General features: G+C 35.9%; 1 protein-coding gene and 1 long non-coding RNA gene across 3 annotated transcripts in view; one reads left to right on the top strand and one right to left on the bottom strand.

The window, feature by feature from the left end:
- Positions 1 to 4,379: 4,379 nt before the first annotated feature.
- LOC127523064 (uncharacterized) lies at positions 4,380 to 5,693 on the bottom strand. The gene is made up of 2 exons (XR_007932810.1): positions 5,003 to 5,693; positions 4,380 to 4,692 (listed from the first exon to the last, which is right to left on the bottom strand). It is a non-coding gene; the product is annotated as an uncharacterized LOC127523064 (long non-coding RNA).
- rbms2a (RNA binding motif, single stranded interacting protein 2a) overlaps positions 4,586 to 14,428 on the top strand; it is a 58,387-nt gene continuing 48,544 nt past the window's right edge. For both annotated transcript variants that reach the window (XM_051913519.1, XM_051913518.1), the window contains exon 1: positions 4,586 to 4,726. In XM_051913519.1, the coding sequence (XP_051769479.1) occupies positions 4,655 to 4,726 (72 nt within the window). In that variant the 5' untranslated portion in view covers positions 4,586 to 4,654. The remainder of the gene's footprint in view (positions 4,727 to 14,428) is intronic.

The following is a 14,428-nucleotide window of genomic DNA, read 5'->3' as shown; positions in this document are numbered from 1 at the left end:
ATGTACTCAACGTGTCAACCAAAAAGACAAGTAAAAACATTTTGCATAACCAAATCTTTTTGCTTAACAATTGTAAATTGTTTAGAGGAAAATGAACACAGTATTCAACAATATGCAGACAAGCATTAAACTGAATGAAAATGAAAGATTAATGAAAAAGACCACACACGCACACACACACTCCAACTGTTGACAACTTTTGAGTTGACAACATAACTCATATCAACAATATTCCGTTTTAAACATACAGTACACTTTTAGCACAGAACACTGGTAAACTTAAGAGCACTTACTGAAGTGACTGGACAATCTGAACAAGCATCTGCTCAAAGATTCACATCGCCCTTCTTGAGAACAAAAAACAGTCATGGAAACTTCTCACAATTCCTTTATGAAAATCAATTGTAAGTTGATTTTTTTTAATGTTTGTAAGCTGGATTTTAGTTCACTGTGGCCCAACATGAGAAGAACTTGTTGGGTGAACTGGAATGTGTTCTTCGTTGATTTGGGGTAGTTGAGATACAGTGCATATGCAAGTCCAAAGAGAATGCACACAGCTTTTGGCAAGTCTTTAATACCTTCCATCACAACTTCTCCCTCAATGATGATCTTAATTGAAGCTTGATTGAGATGAAAGGAAGATGGGAGCACAGCACCTTCATGCACAACAAGGGGGATCCCAAAGTCAAGGTGGCGAAATGAGTGATCATCATCGGAGTCCTAACAACAGAGCACATTCATGACATTTCTCATTACATAATCATCAATAATGTTAAAAAATATAGTCTTGTAATGAGACAGACACATGAGGGAATGTGTGAAGTGGTTGCAGAATATGACTATAGATAAATAGTAGCACAATATGAATATAGAAAGAGGTTAGAAAGACCATTTGCTACTAAGTTTTAGTGATTTAAAGTGTTAGTTCACCCAAAAATTTAATTTCTGTCATTAATTACTCACCCTCATGTCGTTCCACACCTGTAAGACCTTCGTTCATCTTTGGAACACAAATTAAGATATTTTTGATAAAATATGAGTGTTTCTGATCTACACACAGGCAGTGAAGTCATTGCAACTTTTGAGGTCCAGAAAGGTACTTTTTGTGTGCACAAACAAAACAAAAATAGCGACTTTATTCAACAATTTCTTCTCTTCTATGTCAGTCTCCTGCGCAGTTGACGTAGTGAACTCAACGCTTCCAGGTTCTACGTCAGAACGCCGACTCAGTATTGGCCGGCTCCTGTGTCAGCATCACACGCATGCATCGTGCGGATCACGTGTACAGCGTTTGTCAATACCGAGCCGGCGTTCTGACAAAAAAAAAAAAAAAAAATGGAAGTGCTGCAATGTGTTTACTACATCAACAGCATAGGAAACTGACAGGGTAGAGAAGAAATTGTTGAATAAAGTCATTATTTTTGTTTTGTTTTTGCGCATACAAAGTATTCTCGTCGCTTCATAACATTAAGGTTGAACTACTGTCACGTGGACTATTTTCACAATGTCTTTACTACCTTTCTGGACCTCAAAAGGTGCAATGACGTTGCTGCCAATGTGTGGTTCAGAAACCCTAAGATTTCATCAAAAATATCTTAATTTGTGTTCCGAAGAGGAATAATGGTCTTATGGGTTTGGGACGACATGAGGGTGAGTAATTAATGACAGAAATTTCATTTTGGGGTGAACTAACTCTTTAACTCTATGCACACATTTTATCAAACACAAGGACTATCAGTTAATAAAAGGATTATGTTGTCATGGTCCTATGAGAAAATAAGTTACTTACAAAGCATGCTTTGAAGAAGTTTGTGGGGTTATCACCAAGGACAATCGGGAGCCCTCTGAGCACCAGTGACGTAATATCTGTTGGCTCTTGAGTCTAAAGTAAAAAAAAAAAAAAAAAATAATAATTTGAGTGATCTACAAGAAAGCTGAACCAACAAAGAGGAGAGAGAACGAGCAAGAGGGAGATTTGAAAATAAGAAAAAAAAAACTGCAGAACGAGAAATGGGACACAATACAAAACAGCTCAAAAGAATATCACTAGAATGAAGGTTTATGCCTGGGCAAGCTCTTTAGGACCCGGTTTATATTAGAAAAGCTTTCCAGCGCTGGAGAGAGCTAAATGGGAAGGCCTGAAAACTGCTTTGATCCCGCTTATCATGTAAGTAACACTGGGTTTTGATTGTCTGGAGCTGCTGTGCTTTTTGCGACTAACAACGAACACTTGTTTGTATTTACTCTTGTGTACTGTATGTTCATTTTTTGTGCTTCCTTGTTGTTCTTTCATCAACTGCGCTTTATTTTTCGTGAAGCATTTTGTTGCGCGTCAGCTGTGATAAACAGACATCCACTCGCATCGCGTGTGCAACAGTGGCCAGATGGTGAAAGTTTTGCTGTTAAACTACTGCACACTGACGACAGCTAGAGAAAGAGGTGTTTAGCGTCATTGTTAGTGCATTCACCTCGCCTGCCAGCAGCGAATGGCCCTGGGTTCGAGATCGACTTAGAGCAGGGTGGTTAGGATTGGAGTGAGAGTTTTGGAAGCGGAGCAATGAAGAGAGGAGCAACTCCAAGGTTCCTGGCTGTCCTGGAAGAAGTTATGCTTGACAAACCTAGCTAAATGGAGAAGTTGTGATGAAGTGTTGGGTTGGCCAAGACCACAATCAGTTCTGTCTTTGCAAGGTTGAGTTGAAGGTGGTGGTCCTTCATCCAGACAGAAATGTGTGTCGTGTGGGCTGACAGGAGGATCTGGTGTTTAACTGTGTCAAAAGCAGCAGACAGATCCAGCAAGATGAGTAGAAATAACTGCAGCTAACAAAAATATGTTTTGCTAATGTTCCTGTTAAAGTATTAGTTCACTTTAAAATGAAAATTACCCCAAGATTTACTCACCCTCGAGCCATCCTAGGTGTATTTGATTTTCTTCTTTCTGATGAACACAATCTGAGTTATATTAATAAATATCCTGATGCGTCCAAGCTTTATAATGGCAGTGAACGAAGGCAATGAGTTTGAAGCTCAAGAAAGTGCATCCATCCATCATAAACATACTTCACACGGCTCCAGGGGGTTAATAAAGGCCTTCTGAAGTGAAGCAATACGTTTGTGTAAGAAAAATATCCATATTTAACAAGTTATAAAGAAAAATATTTAGCTTCCGCCAGACCACCTTCTGTATTCAACTTACAGAAAAAAGCTTTTCCATAAGTTGAATACGGAAGACATAGGATGTAGCGTAAGCTTTTTGAACTGCGAGAGGTGTTACACTTTCTTTGTAAGTTGAATACGGAAGGCGGTCTGGCGGAAGCTAGATATTTTACTTTATAACTTGTTAAATATGGATATTTTTCTTACACAAACGCATCGCTTCGCTTCAGAAGGCCTTTATTAACCCCCTGGAGCCATGTGGAGTACGTTTATGATGGATGGATGTGGATGGATGCACTTTCTTCAGCTTCAAACTCGTTGATCCCATTCACTGCCATTATAAAGACTGGATGCATCAGGATATTTTTTTAATATAACTCCGACTGTGTTCATCAGAAAGAAGAAAGTCATATACATCTAGGATGGCTTGAGGGTGAGTAAATCTTGGGGTAATTTTTATTTTAAAGTGAACTAATCCTTTAAGTTATGAATAAATTTTTTCTGACTGTTCTCTGAACTTTCAAAACATACTGTTTTTTAAATGTTTTAAAAAGCTTTTTTTCTTGATTAAGCAATAGTTTTGCAAACATTATGGGAACGTTACTTTTGAATGTTCTCTGAATGTTCTAAAACAAGTAACATTTAAAAAATGTTAGACGAACGTCCAACTGAAACATAAATGATGTATAGATAATGTTTTTATGTTAATGTTTTGAGAACCTTATTAAAGACCAAATAACTTTGAACAAATGCTGTATTAATGTTACTTGAAGAGCGTTTGTTCATAACATTGCCAGAATGTTAGTTATAGTTCTGAAAACATTCCCTGTTAGCTGGATAAGGGGTAAATTGATTTTACCCCTTAAAGGGATAGTTCACCCAAAAATGAAAATTATGTTCGAAAGAACAAAGAAGTTTATACAGGTTTGGAACAACCTGAGGGTGAGTAAATGATGACAGAATTTTCATTTTTGGGTGAAATATCCCTTTAAAAGGCACTCTGGACTAAAATATAACTCTGGAATAAAATGAATGTGTAGCTGGAAGGTTTTAGTTTAAAATCTGGCATTATTTCATTAATTCATTGACATTTTAAAATGCAAGTCTGGCTTATTTGTATAGACACAATGGTAATTTAAAGTGTTTTTCATAAAAATGAGTAAGACAAAGACATAAAGTTTAATTAAAAATGGATGGATTAAGATGAATAAAAATTAAAGTATAACTTTTCCAAAGCACATTTTTATCTCGTTTAATAAACTCTCCACAGCAAGATTTTATACAACGGCAACTATATTTTTTCAAAATTTCTACAGCGTTTGCAGGTTTCTGTGTGTTATGGTGGCTGTGGCTGTGGCGCTAGGACCCGGGCGGGGTTACAGAGAGACACAGCAGCAGCAGCGGCAAGCGGCTTCGGTCCTGGCGACGGCGGGACTCGATCCCGCCTGAACTTCCTCTCACTGACGTCAGCCTCGCTGCTCCGGACACCGCGCTGAGAAAAATGCTGCTCTCCGTACCGCCAAGGACGGGAATCAACCCCTACAACGGATACAACAGCAGAAACAGCAAAAAGGTAACGCGGACGGACTTTTCTGTGTATTTGACTGTTGCTTTCCAAAACCAGTGGCTTTCTTTGTACAAATGTGAGCTGCAGTGTCCTTGACAAATCAACTTCAGCTTTCTATGGAATCATTGTCTCTAGAGCTGGATACAGCGCGTTTAAAAGACGGCTCAGGATCTGCTTGGTTTTGTTGAGAATGGCGGCTTTCATAAGTTTCTGGCAATAGCTACATTCGTCGTGTTATTGTAATCATTCAATTCGTTTAAACCCACACACATTAATACTCACATCGTTTTCCATAATTTTACTATCGAACGTTGGAAGTAAATTATGGAAAATTTACTTTCCCACAGCGAAAAAAGGTTTAAAAAAATGAAGATATTGATAGATATGAACCATTCAAATGTGACCAGTATCGGTAAGTGATCGACATATTCGGTATCGTATCAAAAGACGGATGCGGATGCTTTGATGTTTCTGTTTGCAAGTTTTCAGCGATGGGAAAATACAACGCCCCACCCCTCGAAAAACCCACCGTGACGCTTTCGACTGTTGCGTTGCAGAGTAATAAAATGGAAAAAAGTTTCAGTTCAGCGAACTCATCAGACTCTGTGGACTATGTTTACGCCTCTTGTGACCGTCCATGTTTGTTAAAGAACCAAAGTAACTTCGACGAGCAACGCGAAGCGAGAACTTAAGTCTTCAAGCGCGCGACGCAACATACTGTATTAGTTACATTTATAATAATTGAAGCGCGCGCTTGGAATGCTGCCAGCTTAGTTGTTTATAATGTGAGCGTTATTGTAGCGTCGCTTGGTAGCTGTAGATGGGGTTAAACAGTTACATAATTCAGGATGTGAATGTTCCATTGTTTTCCTGAACTTAAGAGTTTTTTGGGGGCTTATCAAATGCGACATTTTCTGAATGTCACGCACATTCATAATACGATAAATAATCAGTGCTCTCCTTCATATATTTCTTTATGTCAAAGTACCAGTACTTTATTTATTTTTTATTATTAGGCTATTATTATTATTATTTCTTAACAAAAGAACAACAGTTAGCTTATGACATCATGTTGGCAGATAGAAATTCTGGTTTAATATGTAAGTAACCTATAATTGGCTGTTTATGTTCATTTATATTAAATTAAATAATAAGGTATAATTGTTGGCAATGTATTTCACATTTACAGTTGCTGTACACCAAGAGTTTTACATGACATTTGGCAGCTGCTTTAATCCAAACATGTTGTCTGGGATTTGAACCCAAGACATTGGTTTTGCTAGTACCGTGTCTCAAGCAATAGAACGCAAGTGACATATGTTGATTTCTGAAAACTGTGATGGTAGCTGTGCAAGTGTCTGGAATGTTTACAGTCACAAGCGCTTGACAATCACTGCTAATAGTTGTATGGCTCATGACGCAGTGAGTGTGTCGCACATAGTCACACCCACAGTCTAGAGACAACATAACGTCACAGATGAAGACTTGGGAAACTGATTGCAATTTGAAAAATGAAAGTGAAATGAAATTCTGCTTGTTTTGTCCGTGAAATGCATTAAGTTACAGCAGCTTGACTGTTGTCCACAAAAACTCACTTACGCTTTCTTAATAAATAGTAGACTTTACATGCATGTTAGTCCTTCAAATATCAGTTAAGCCCTGTTTACATAGGTAGGAGTGGGACGGTTCACTGTAAAAAACAGAACCGTTCGGTTCTCCACCCACGGTTCGGCACGCGCTTGCACCGCGGTTCATCCCAAATCTGTGTGTGTGTGTGTACTCAGAGACAACGCATGTGTATCAGTATCAGTGTACTGGATCTTTGAATTATATCTTAAAGGGAAAGCAGTCTAATATTCCTGCTCTATGTGTTTTAATGTTAATTGAACGACAAAACACGAAAAAAATCACTCTTGACTGAATAGCTTTTGTAACTTCAATAATATTTCATCTTTATTTAACTATTCAAAGAAGTTTATATTCAGTGTAATTTTATATTTGATTAATTTATTCAATTTCTGTACCTGAAAGCTGTTAGATACCTAAAAAACCTGTAAAGCATTGTTTATTTGTATCTTAGCTCTCATGTATTTATTTGTGCTGTTTCTTGTAGTTAGATTATTTGTTTTTATTTTCTTTATTTTTATTTGACAGTTGTCCTATTTTTTACTGAACATAGCACATACTGAACTGTACCGAAACCGTGACCCTAAAACCGTGATACAAACCGAACCGTGAGAAATCTGAACTGTCCCACCCCCAGTAGAGACTCACAGCAACATTATCTCATTTTCAGTGTTTTTTGTTGTTGTTTTTTTGTGGCATGAGCAAAAGTTGACATTGGATGACACAATGTGGGCATGTCCATCGACATGACAAAGTTGAGAAAAGTTTATCTTTATGCAAATGATCAGCGACTTTCAGCAGTAACTACTGATGGTATAGATATGGAGCGCACTTGATCGCCGTGTCGGCGTGCAGGAGAGAATAATCTCATCAATCACAATTTTCCCAATAAAATGAAACATTTCACATTCAATCAAGGTACTCATTGCAAACTAATTGCCAGTCGTCTGACTTAAAGGATTAGTTCAAATGAAAATTACCCCATGATTTACTCACCCTCAAGCCATCCTAGGGGTATATGACTTTCTTCTTTCAGACAAACACAATCGGAGATATATTAATAATTGCCCTGATGCTGCCAAGCTTTATAATGGCAGTGCATGGAAACCACCTGTTTGAAACTCAAATAAGTGCATCAATCCATCCATCATAAACATACTTCACACGGCTCCGGGGGGTTAATAAAGGCCTTCTGAAGTGAAGCGATACATCTGTGTTAGAAAAACATTTTTCTTACTCAAACGCTTCACTTCAGAAGGCCTTTATTAACACAAATTAAGATATTTTTGATAAAATCCGATGGCTCAGTGAGGCCTCCATTGCCAGCAAGATAATTAACACTTTCAATGCCCAGAAAGCTACTAAAGACATATTTGAAACAGTTCAACCTTAATGTTATGAAGCAACGAGAATACTTTTTGTGCACCAAAACACCAAAATGATGGCCGATTTCAAAACACTGCTTCATGAAGCTTCGAAGCTTTACGAATCTTTTGTTTCGAATCAGTGGTTCGGAGCGTGTATCAAACTGCCAAAGTCATGCCCCCAAGTGGTGAACCATTGAAATTTCAAAACACTTATGACGTAACAAAGCCTCGTTTACTGAAATCACTGACTTTGGCAGTTTGATACACGCTCCGAACCACTGATTCAAAACAAAAGATTCGTAAAGCTTTGAAGCTTCATGAAGCAGTGTTTTGAAATCACCCATCACTAGATATTGTCGAATAAAGTCGTTGTTTTTTTTTTTTTTGGCACACAAAAAGTATTCTCGTCGCTTCATAACATTAAGGTTAAAATACTGTAGTCACGTGAACTGTTTTAAATGTCTTTAGTAACTAGTAATTATCTTGCTGGCAATAGAGGCCTCACTGAGCCATCGGATTTTATCAAAAATATCTTAATTTGTGTTCTGAAGATGAACACACATCTTAATTTGTGTTAATAAAGGCCTTCTGAAGTGAAGCGTTCGAGTAAGAAAAATGTTTTTCTAACACAGATGTATCGCTTCACTTCAGAAGGTCTTTATTACCCCCCCGGAGCCGTGTGAAGTATGTTTATGATGGATGGATGGATGGATGGATGGATGCACTTTTTTGAGTTTCAAACATGTGGTTTCCATTCACTGCCATTATAAAGCTTGGGAGCATCAGGGTGATTATTAATATAACTACCATTGTATTTGTCTTAAAGAAGATAGTCATATACTCCTAGGATGGCTTGAGAGTGAGTAAATCATGGGGAAATTTTAATTTTAAAGTGAACTACTCCTTTAAGAAATGGCACAGCATTAGTTTGCTTTGCAGTTGGCAATCCCACCTTCTGTAGCAGCTCATCAAACTTCGTCCTCTCCAGCCTAAAGTACTGGAGGCAGACCTCATGCCACATGCCCTGCACCGGCCGCTGGCTGCAAGCCTCAGTGGTCTGGTGGACTCATATAACCCTGGTGCCTTTACTTACGGTGCAGATAGAGTATGCATTGTTTCTCATTGATATTATGCATTGTATGCATTGATTCTATATACGATTGGTTGAATGCCATGAACTTTCGATCCCACAATTTTTTTAATGTAACTGTTATGGACTTTTGAATGTGAAGCTCTCAGGTTACATTAAAGCCCATCATTCTGCATTTGGCATGTGCCTGAGTGGTTTTATGCTGCTCTATATGAACCCTTTTCACGTTTCCATGTTTGGAAAGTGGAACTGGTAAATAGAGGTACATGGGAGACCAAAGCAAATATAATTTTTGCATTACCACTTGCTCCAACAACTAAATAAGAAAAGCCACTATTGCATTTCCATGACTTTCCAAAAGAGGAAAACATATAGAGAGGGATGAATTAGGGCTGAAAGAAATCCACACTCAAATATGTTTATGGTCTCACAGATATCTGAAAAGCTCCACAATAAACTGTGTATTAAATAGAAAATTGATCTCCCATCTAAATAGTTGTGTTATGTTTTGGCATAAACTCACAAAATTAAGTTTTTAAAATTGTAACATGACAAGTCCAGAATGGGCTACATGTGGGAGGACATTTATTATATTTCTAAAATTTTTAATATTCTTACATTTTATACTTTATTTAGTAATATTTTCTTGTTTTATTAAACACTTAAGTTTTGATTAATTTGTATATGATTAGTTTTAGTATTTGACATTTTAGTTTCAGCACCCATTTAACAACAACCAGTCTGCCTAAACTTTTTTTGTTGTGGATGATCTGACTCTATGTCCTCCCATAAATAAGCCTGCAGTTTCACTCTCTGTCTTAGGTAAGATATATATTTATGGATTATAATTACAGACAGAGAATTATTAGCATGTTATCTTTGTCTTTGCATATATCTTTGTCAGAATCACTCAGACAGAGTCCTGCACTCACCACAGATACTTATGAAATACACATTATTGATGATGTTAAATACCAAGAAAGTAAATAATATCATGTTTAATTTATGCATTCTAAAGTTCTTATCAATATCAACCAGTTTCATCATCATATTCTAGTGAAATATAGTGTCTTTGAAGGGCTTCTCAAACAGCAGTGTTTTGCTGTGACCTTTAAAGCAGAAACACACTCAAATAACTCAGGAACTGAAAATTTGATTGGCTGCAAATAATGGTATAACAGTAACAAGCATTTGCTGTGAAACTAATTTCTCTCATGGTTTCTGTCGTTTCTGTGTTTCAAAATAAAACAAGTGTGCTCAGCTTATTAGAACAATGTTTAGCTTAATAACCTCAAACATATCCAGAATTTTGGTACAATTCAAACTGGTAAACAGTGACATAACAAATATATCAAACATTATTTTATAATGTTACATTTTATGTAACATTTAAATAGATTTCTCACCATAGCTATATTCCCGAGAAGAGTGGATTTCACAAGACTATGGCCAAAGTGAACTTTTGTGTTAGTGGTGAGAATGTTACTCCCATGACTAGCTGAAAAACATTTGGCCGTAGCCTGGAGTTCATGCACAGGTTAAGTGCACATGTGGAGAATTCCAGACATATCTCGACCATCTCTCTTTGCTCTGTCTCTCTGACCCGATCTCTCATTCCTGTACCTGTGCCATAAGAGTAAACAAAAGAGAGAACACAAAATAAACACGAGCCGAGGGACGAGAAAAGGCTCTTTGTGAGTGGGAGGCGATTATAGAACCAGATGGCAGAAGGTTTTGAATTACCACATTGCCTTTAAAATGACGTTACTCAAAACTACATTTCCCAGAAATCCTAATTCTGCTGGGTGTCTTGCTGTTCTAATGAATTCTTCAATGGCGGCAGTTTTCCAAGATTTTTGCAAGAAAACTGCACACATTCATTTCGGCCTTCAGCTGATTGTAAATTGTAAGAAATGTTGCAGTTGCTGTATAAATCGAATCATTGCCTTTGAAGCAACAATTTTTCATTGTTTTACCTGTAAAGTTCATATTTCTATGTCTACACCATTCATTGCTTAAGAACACATTGAAGGAAAAAAGTACACTCTAAAAAATGCTGGGTTAAAAACAACCCAAGTTGGGTTGAAAATGGACAAACTCAGCGAATGGGTTGTTTTAACCCAGCAGTTGGGTTAAATGTTTGCCCAACTGTACTGTATTGCTTGCTTAAAATGAACCCAAAATATGTTGGAAATTAGCATTTATTAATATGTTTAATAAATTAACATTTATTAATAAGTTTAATGAATAATAATCACTGTAAAAAATCAAAAGTTGAGAAAACTTAAAAGTTTAAGGCAACAAACCAGCAGATTTTTGAGTTTTCTCAACTTTTTGTTGTATAAACTGAATTTGAGAACTCAAAAATCTGCCGAAGTTTGTTGCCTTATACTATTAAGTTTTCTCAACTTTTTTTTTTTTTTTTACAGTGATTAAACTTTTGCTTATTAATAAATGTTCACCATTTGATTATTTTTGTTGCCTCTAGTAATTATGTGTCTGATTTTTAATTTCCAACATACTTTGGGTTCATTTTAAGCAAGTTGTATAGTCATTTTTAAACAATAGTTGAGTTAAATAAAACTGCACAGCAATTTGGGCAAACATTTATCCCAACCGCTGGGTTTGTCCATTTTTCAACCCAACTTGGGTTGTTTTTAACCCAGTATTTTTTAGAGTCTATCATTTTTGGACTCTCCGTTCTATAGATTTAAATTGTGAACATTACAACAAATGTAAAAACATGCTAAATATGTACTGTAGTCTTTCACAAACACACACTTATCTGGTGACCTAATATCAGATGGCGAAATGCTAGTTTATATAATAGATATTATAATTACAAAAGGCCTCTTGAACACTGGTAAAACTGTCAAATATTCGCACAATGAAAACCAGGCAGAATGCATGGCCATCTCTGGCAATTCTCATAACTTTTGTTAACTCTACAATTAGTAAATGCACTTCACCAGCTAATTACTCTTCAAAAGCGATGGCATAGAAATATACAGAGCTACCGCAAGAACAGAAGTTCAAACACAAAATTCTAAAAATGGCGGCGCTTGTTTCTCTGGCGCATAAGGTCAGTAGGATATACCGAAGTTTCTTTGGCTGAAATATGAAACGAGCCACAGCTTTAACAGATCAGATAACAAAAACTGACAGATAAAGCAGTGAGCCTGTGAACTTATGCAGGTTTAATCATATTTGTCTGATAGTGATATCTTTATTTGATGAGACACTATATGAGAAGATGACAAGTGTGAATCTGCATCATTGAAGTCTATTGGAATCATATTGTGATCAAAATTAAAGCACAATTGCAAATTTAATTTAAATTTTCCTACGTTTGACATCATTCAAGTTCAAATATAGTGCATATTTGTTCTTGCATTTTTGAAGATACTCCTTTGACTAAAAGAGTATGTTAAAAGAGTATGTTTCCCTTTCTCAAACTGCCTCATTGCTTATTATTAAATTCTTTATTTGGACATTCTTGAATTTTAATGTTCAACTTTTCAGCTTTTAAGAAATCATGCAGCTAGTCATTCAATTAACAACACCTTGATTCATTTCAGGATCTTAATTGTTGCTTTGTGCATCAGTTTTCAGGACAAATTAACCGTAAGGTTTGATTTTGTTTCAAGTTTAGTTCAGTCATGTTTTTGCCAAATATGTTACAAATAATATGAAAGGCAAAAATACAATGTGCAGACCTCACTTTAATGAGGTCCTTACTAAGTGGATGTTTGCTAATTGCACAAAGTGAAAGATAATTTACAGTTTATAATGCCTTAGTTATAACATATTTGTGTACTGGACTGTCATGGTGAACTTTCAAACAAACAGGTGAAATGCAAATAGAATTTTATTTGTTTTTGTTAACCTGACTTGTAGAGACTGACTGTTGTCATTTATTTAATGTGATAATGTTGTGCCATAAGGCCTTTAATTGAGTTTTATTCTGAATGGATCTGTTAGTTTTAGGGTAAGAGGATATTCAGGGCTCAGCCATCATTTGATTAGATATTGAAGTATTAGATATTGAACTATATATATATATATTTTTTTTACATCTGTATAATTTTCATGAAATTATTCTTTAAATATTAGAGCTAAAACTAAAAAAAATCCCACTAACTTTAGTCTCAGAAATGAAGACAGGTTCAGAGTTCACTTAAAAACGACAGCAACAACAAGAAGTTTGTCTGCTTTGGCTTTTTCTTAGTCCGATGTCCATTATAAACAGGTGATGGTTATGCCATTTGCTCACCAAGTGTTTTTTTAAAAACGAGCACAAAATAGTTGGTAAATTTGATATAGTCATGTCTTAATAAAAGAGTCAGAATCCTGGGTGATTAAGCTTGTGTGATAAAGTTATTTGTTAACACAATAGTTATAAAACAGTGTAAAAATAGTTTTTTTCCCCACTTTTCTTTTTAAGGTATAGGTATTTGTTGCAGAATGCTTGTATTAGTGACACAATTACAGGACTTGAAAACTTAATGGGAAAAAAAAGGTATTAAAAAATTTACTTTACTTTACTAAAATATTTGAGGTTTAATTCACAGAAGCCTAATCCAGCACTAAACATGTCTGTTAGTGATTCACATGAATAGTGTGTTTGGATGCAGTAAATCCAGGGTGTCGAGCCAGACCTCTGGTCTATCATGGGATATCATGATAATTTCCTCTTGATTAAACAAAAACAATGAAAGTCACAAAGAAATCTGATAGCTGAGACTAATGGTTTTCAGGACTGAAGTGTGTGTGTGTGTGTGTGTGTGTTTTATTCCATTAAAATCTAATTAAATAAAGATTTAAGAGTTCACTTTATGTAGAGCTGGGTGTACAGTAGGGCTGCAACAAACGATTATTTTGATAATCGATTAATCTACCTATTATTAGAACGATTAATTGACTAATCATCGATTATTATACTGGTTAATCAGTATGCTTTGTTGGATTATTCCACTAGCAATTAGTTAAAATACTGAGTTATACTTTAACTAATAATTAAAACAAGGAAATCACTTCAGCTTTTGAAAGTGTATTTTTAATGAATTTGTTAAAAAATACTGTTAAAATGACGTACTGTGTTATTATGTCTGGGAACTGTAATAACTTTTTAAGAGTAAAAATATGAATATGTAATATTGTGCAAAAATTTCTGAAAAATGCTCCTCTCTAAATTTCTTCTTTTTTTTCTTTTTACTAACTATCGAGTTTAAGGTCACTGAATGGCTTTCCTGAGGTAAATGTAACATTTTGTGATATACATGTTTATTTCGTGCTGTAATAGCAGAAAAGAGGAAGAGATAATAGGTTCACATGCCGCTTGACCGGAGGCGCTACAGCGATATGAAAGAGCGCCAAAACCACATGTATTGTTTGAATCCCGTAGTAAAATTGTCAGAATTTAAAAGTTAAGACTTTGTTTTATATCAAAAGTAACCTGATCTGTCTTATCTGTCGGCGCGCTGTCTGTGTCCTCTATGCTCTGCGATGCATCTTTCAATGCGTGAGAAAATGGACGTGTGACGAACAGTTAGTTTGAATGAGTGTTGGTGGCCCTGCATGACAGTTTTTCTTGTAGTTATGCTAAATGTTATGTTTTATGCTATG

The sequence above is a fragment of the Ctenopharyngodon idella genome, chromosome 11 (genome assembly GCF_019924925.1).
Source record: "Ctenopharyngodon idella isolate HZGC_01 chromosome 11, HZGC01, whole genome shotgun sequence".
Taxonomy (NCBI): Eukaryota; Metazoa; Chordata; class Actinopteri; order Cypriniformes; family Xenocyprididae; genus Ctenopharyngodon; species Ctenopharyngodon idella.
Note: the sequence above shows the minus strand (reverse complement) of the source record. Positions and strands in the feature narration are given on the sequence as shown.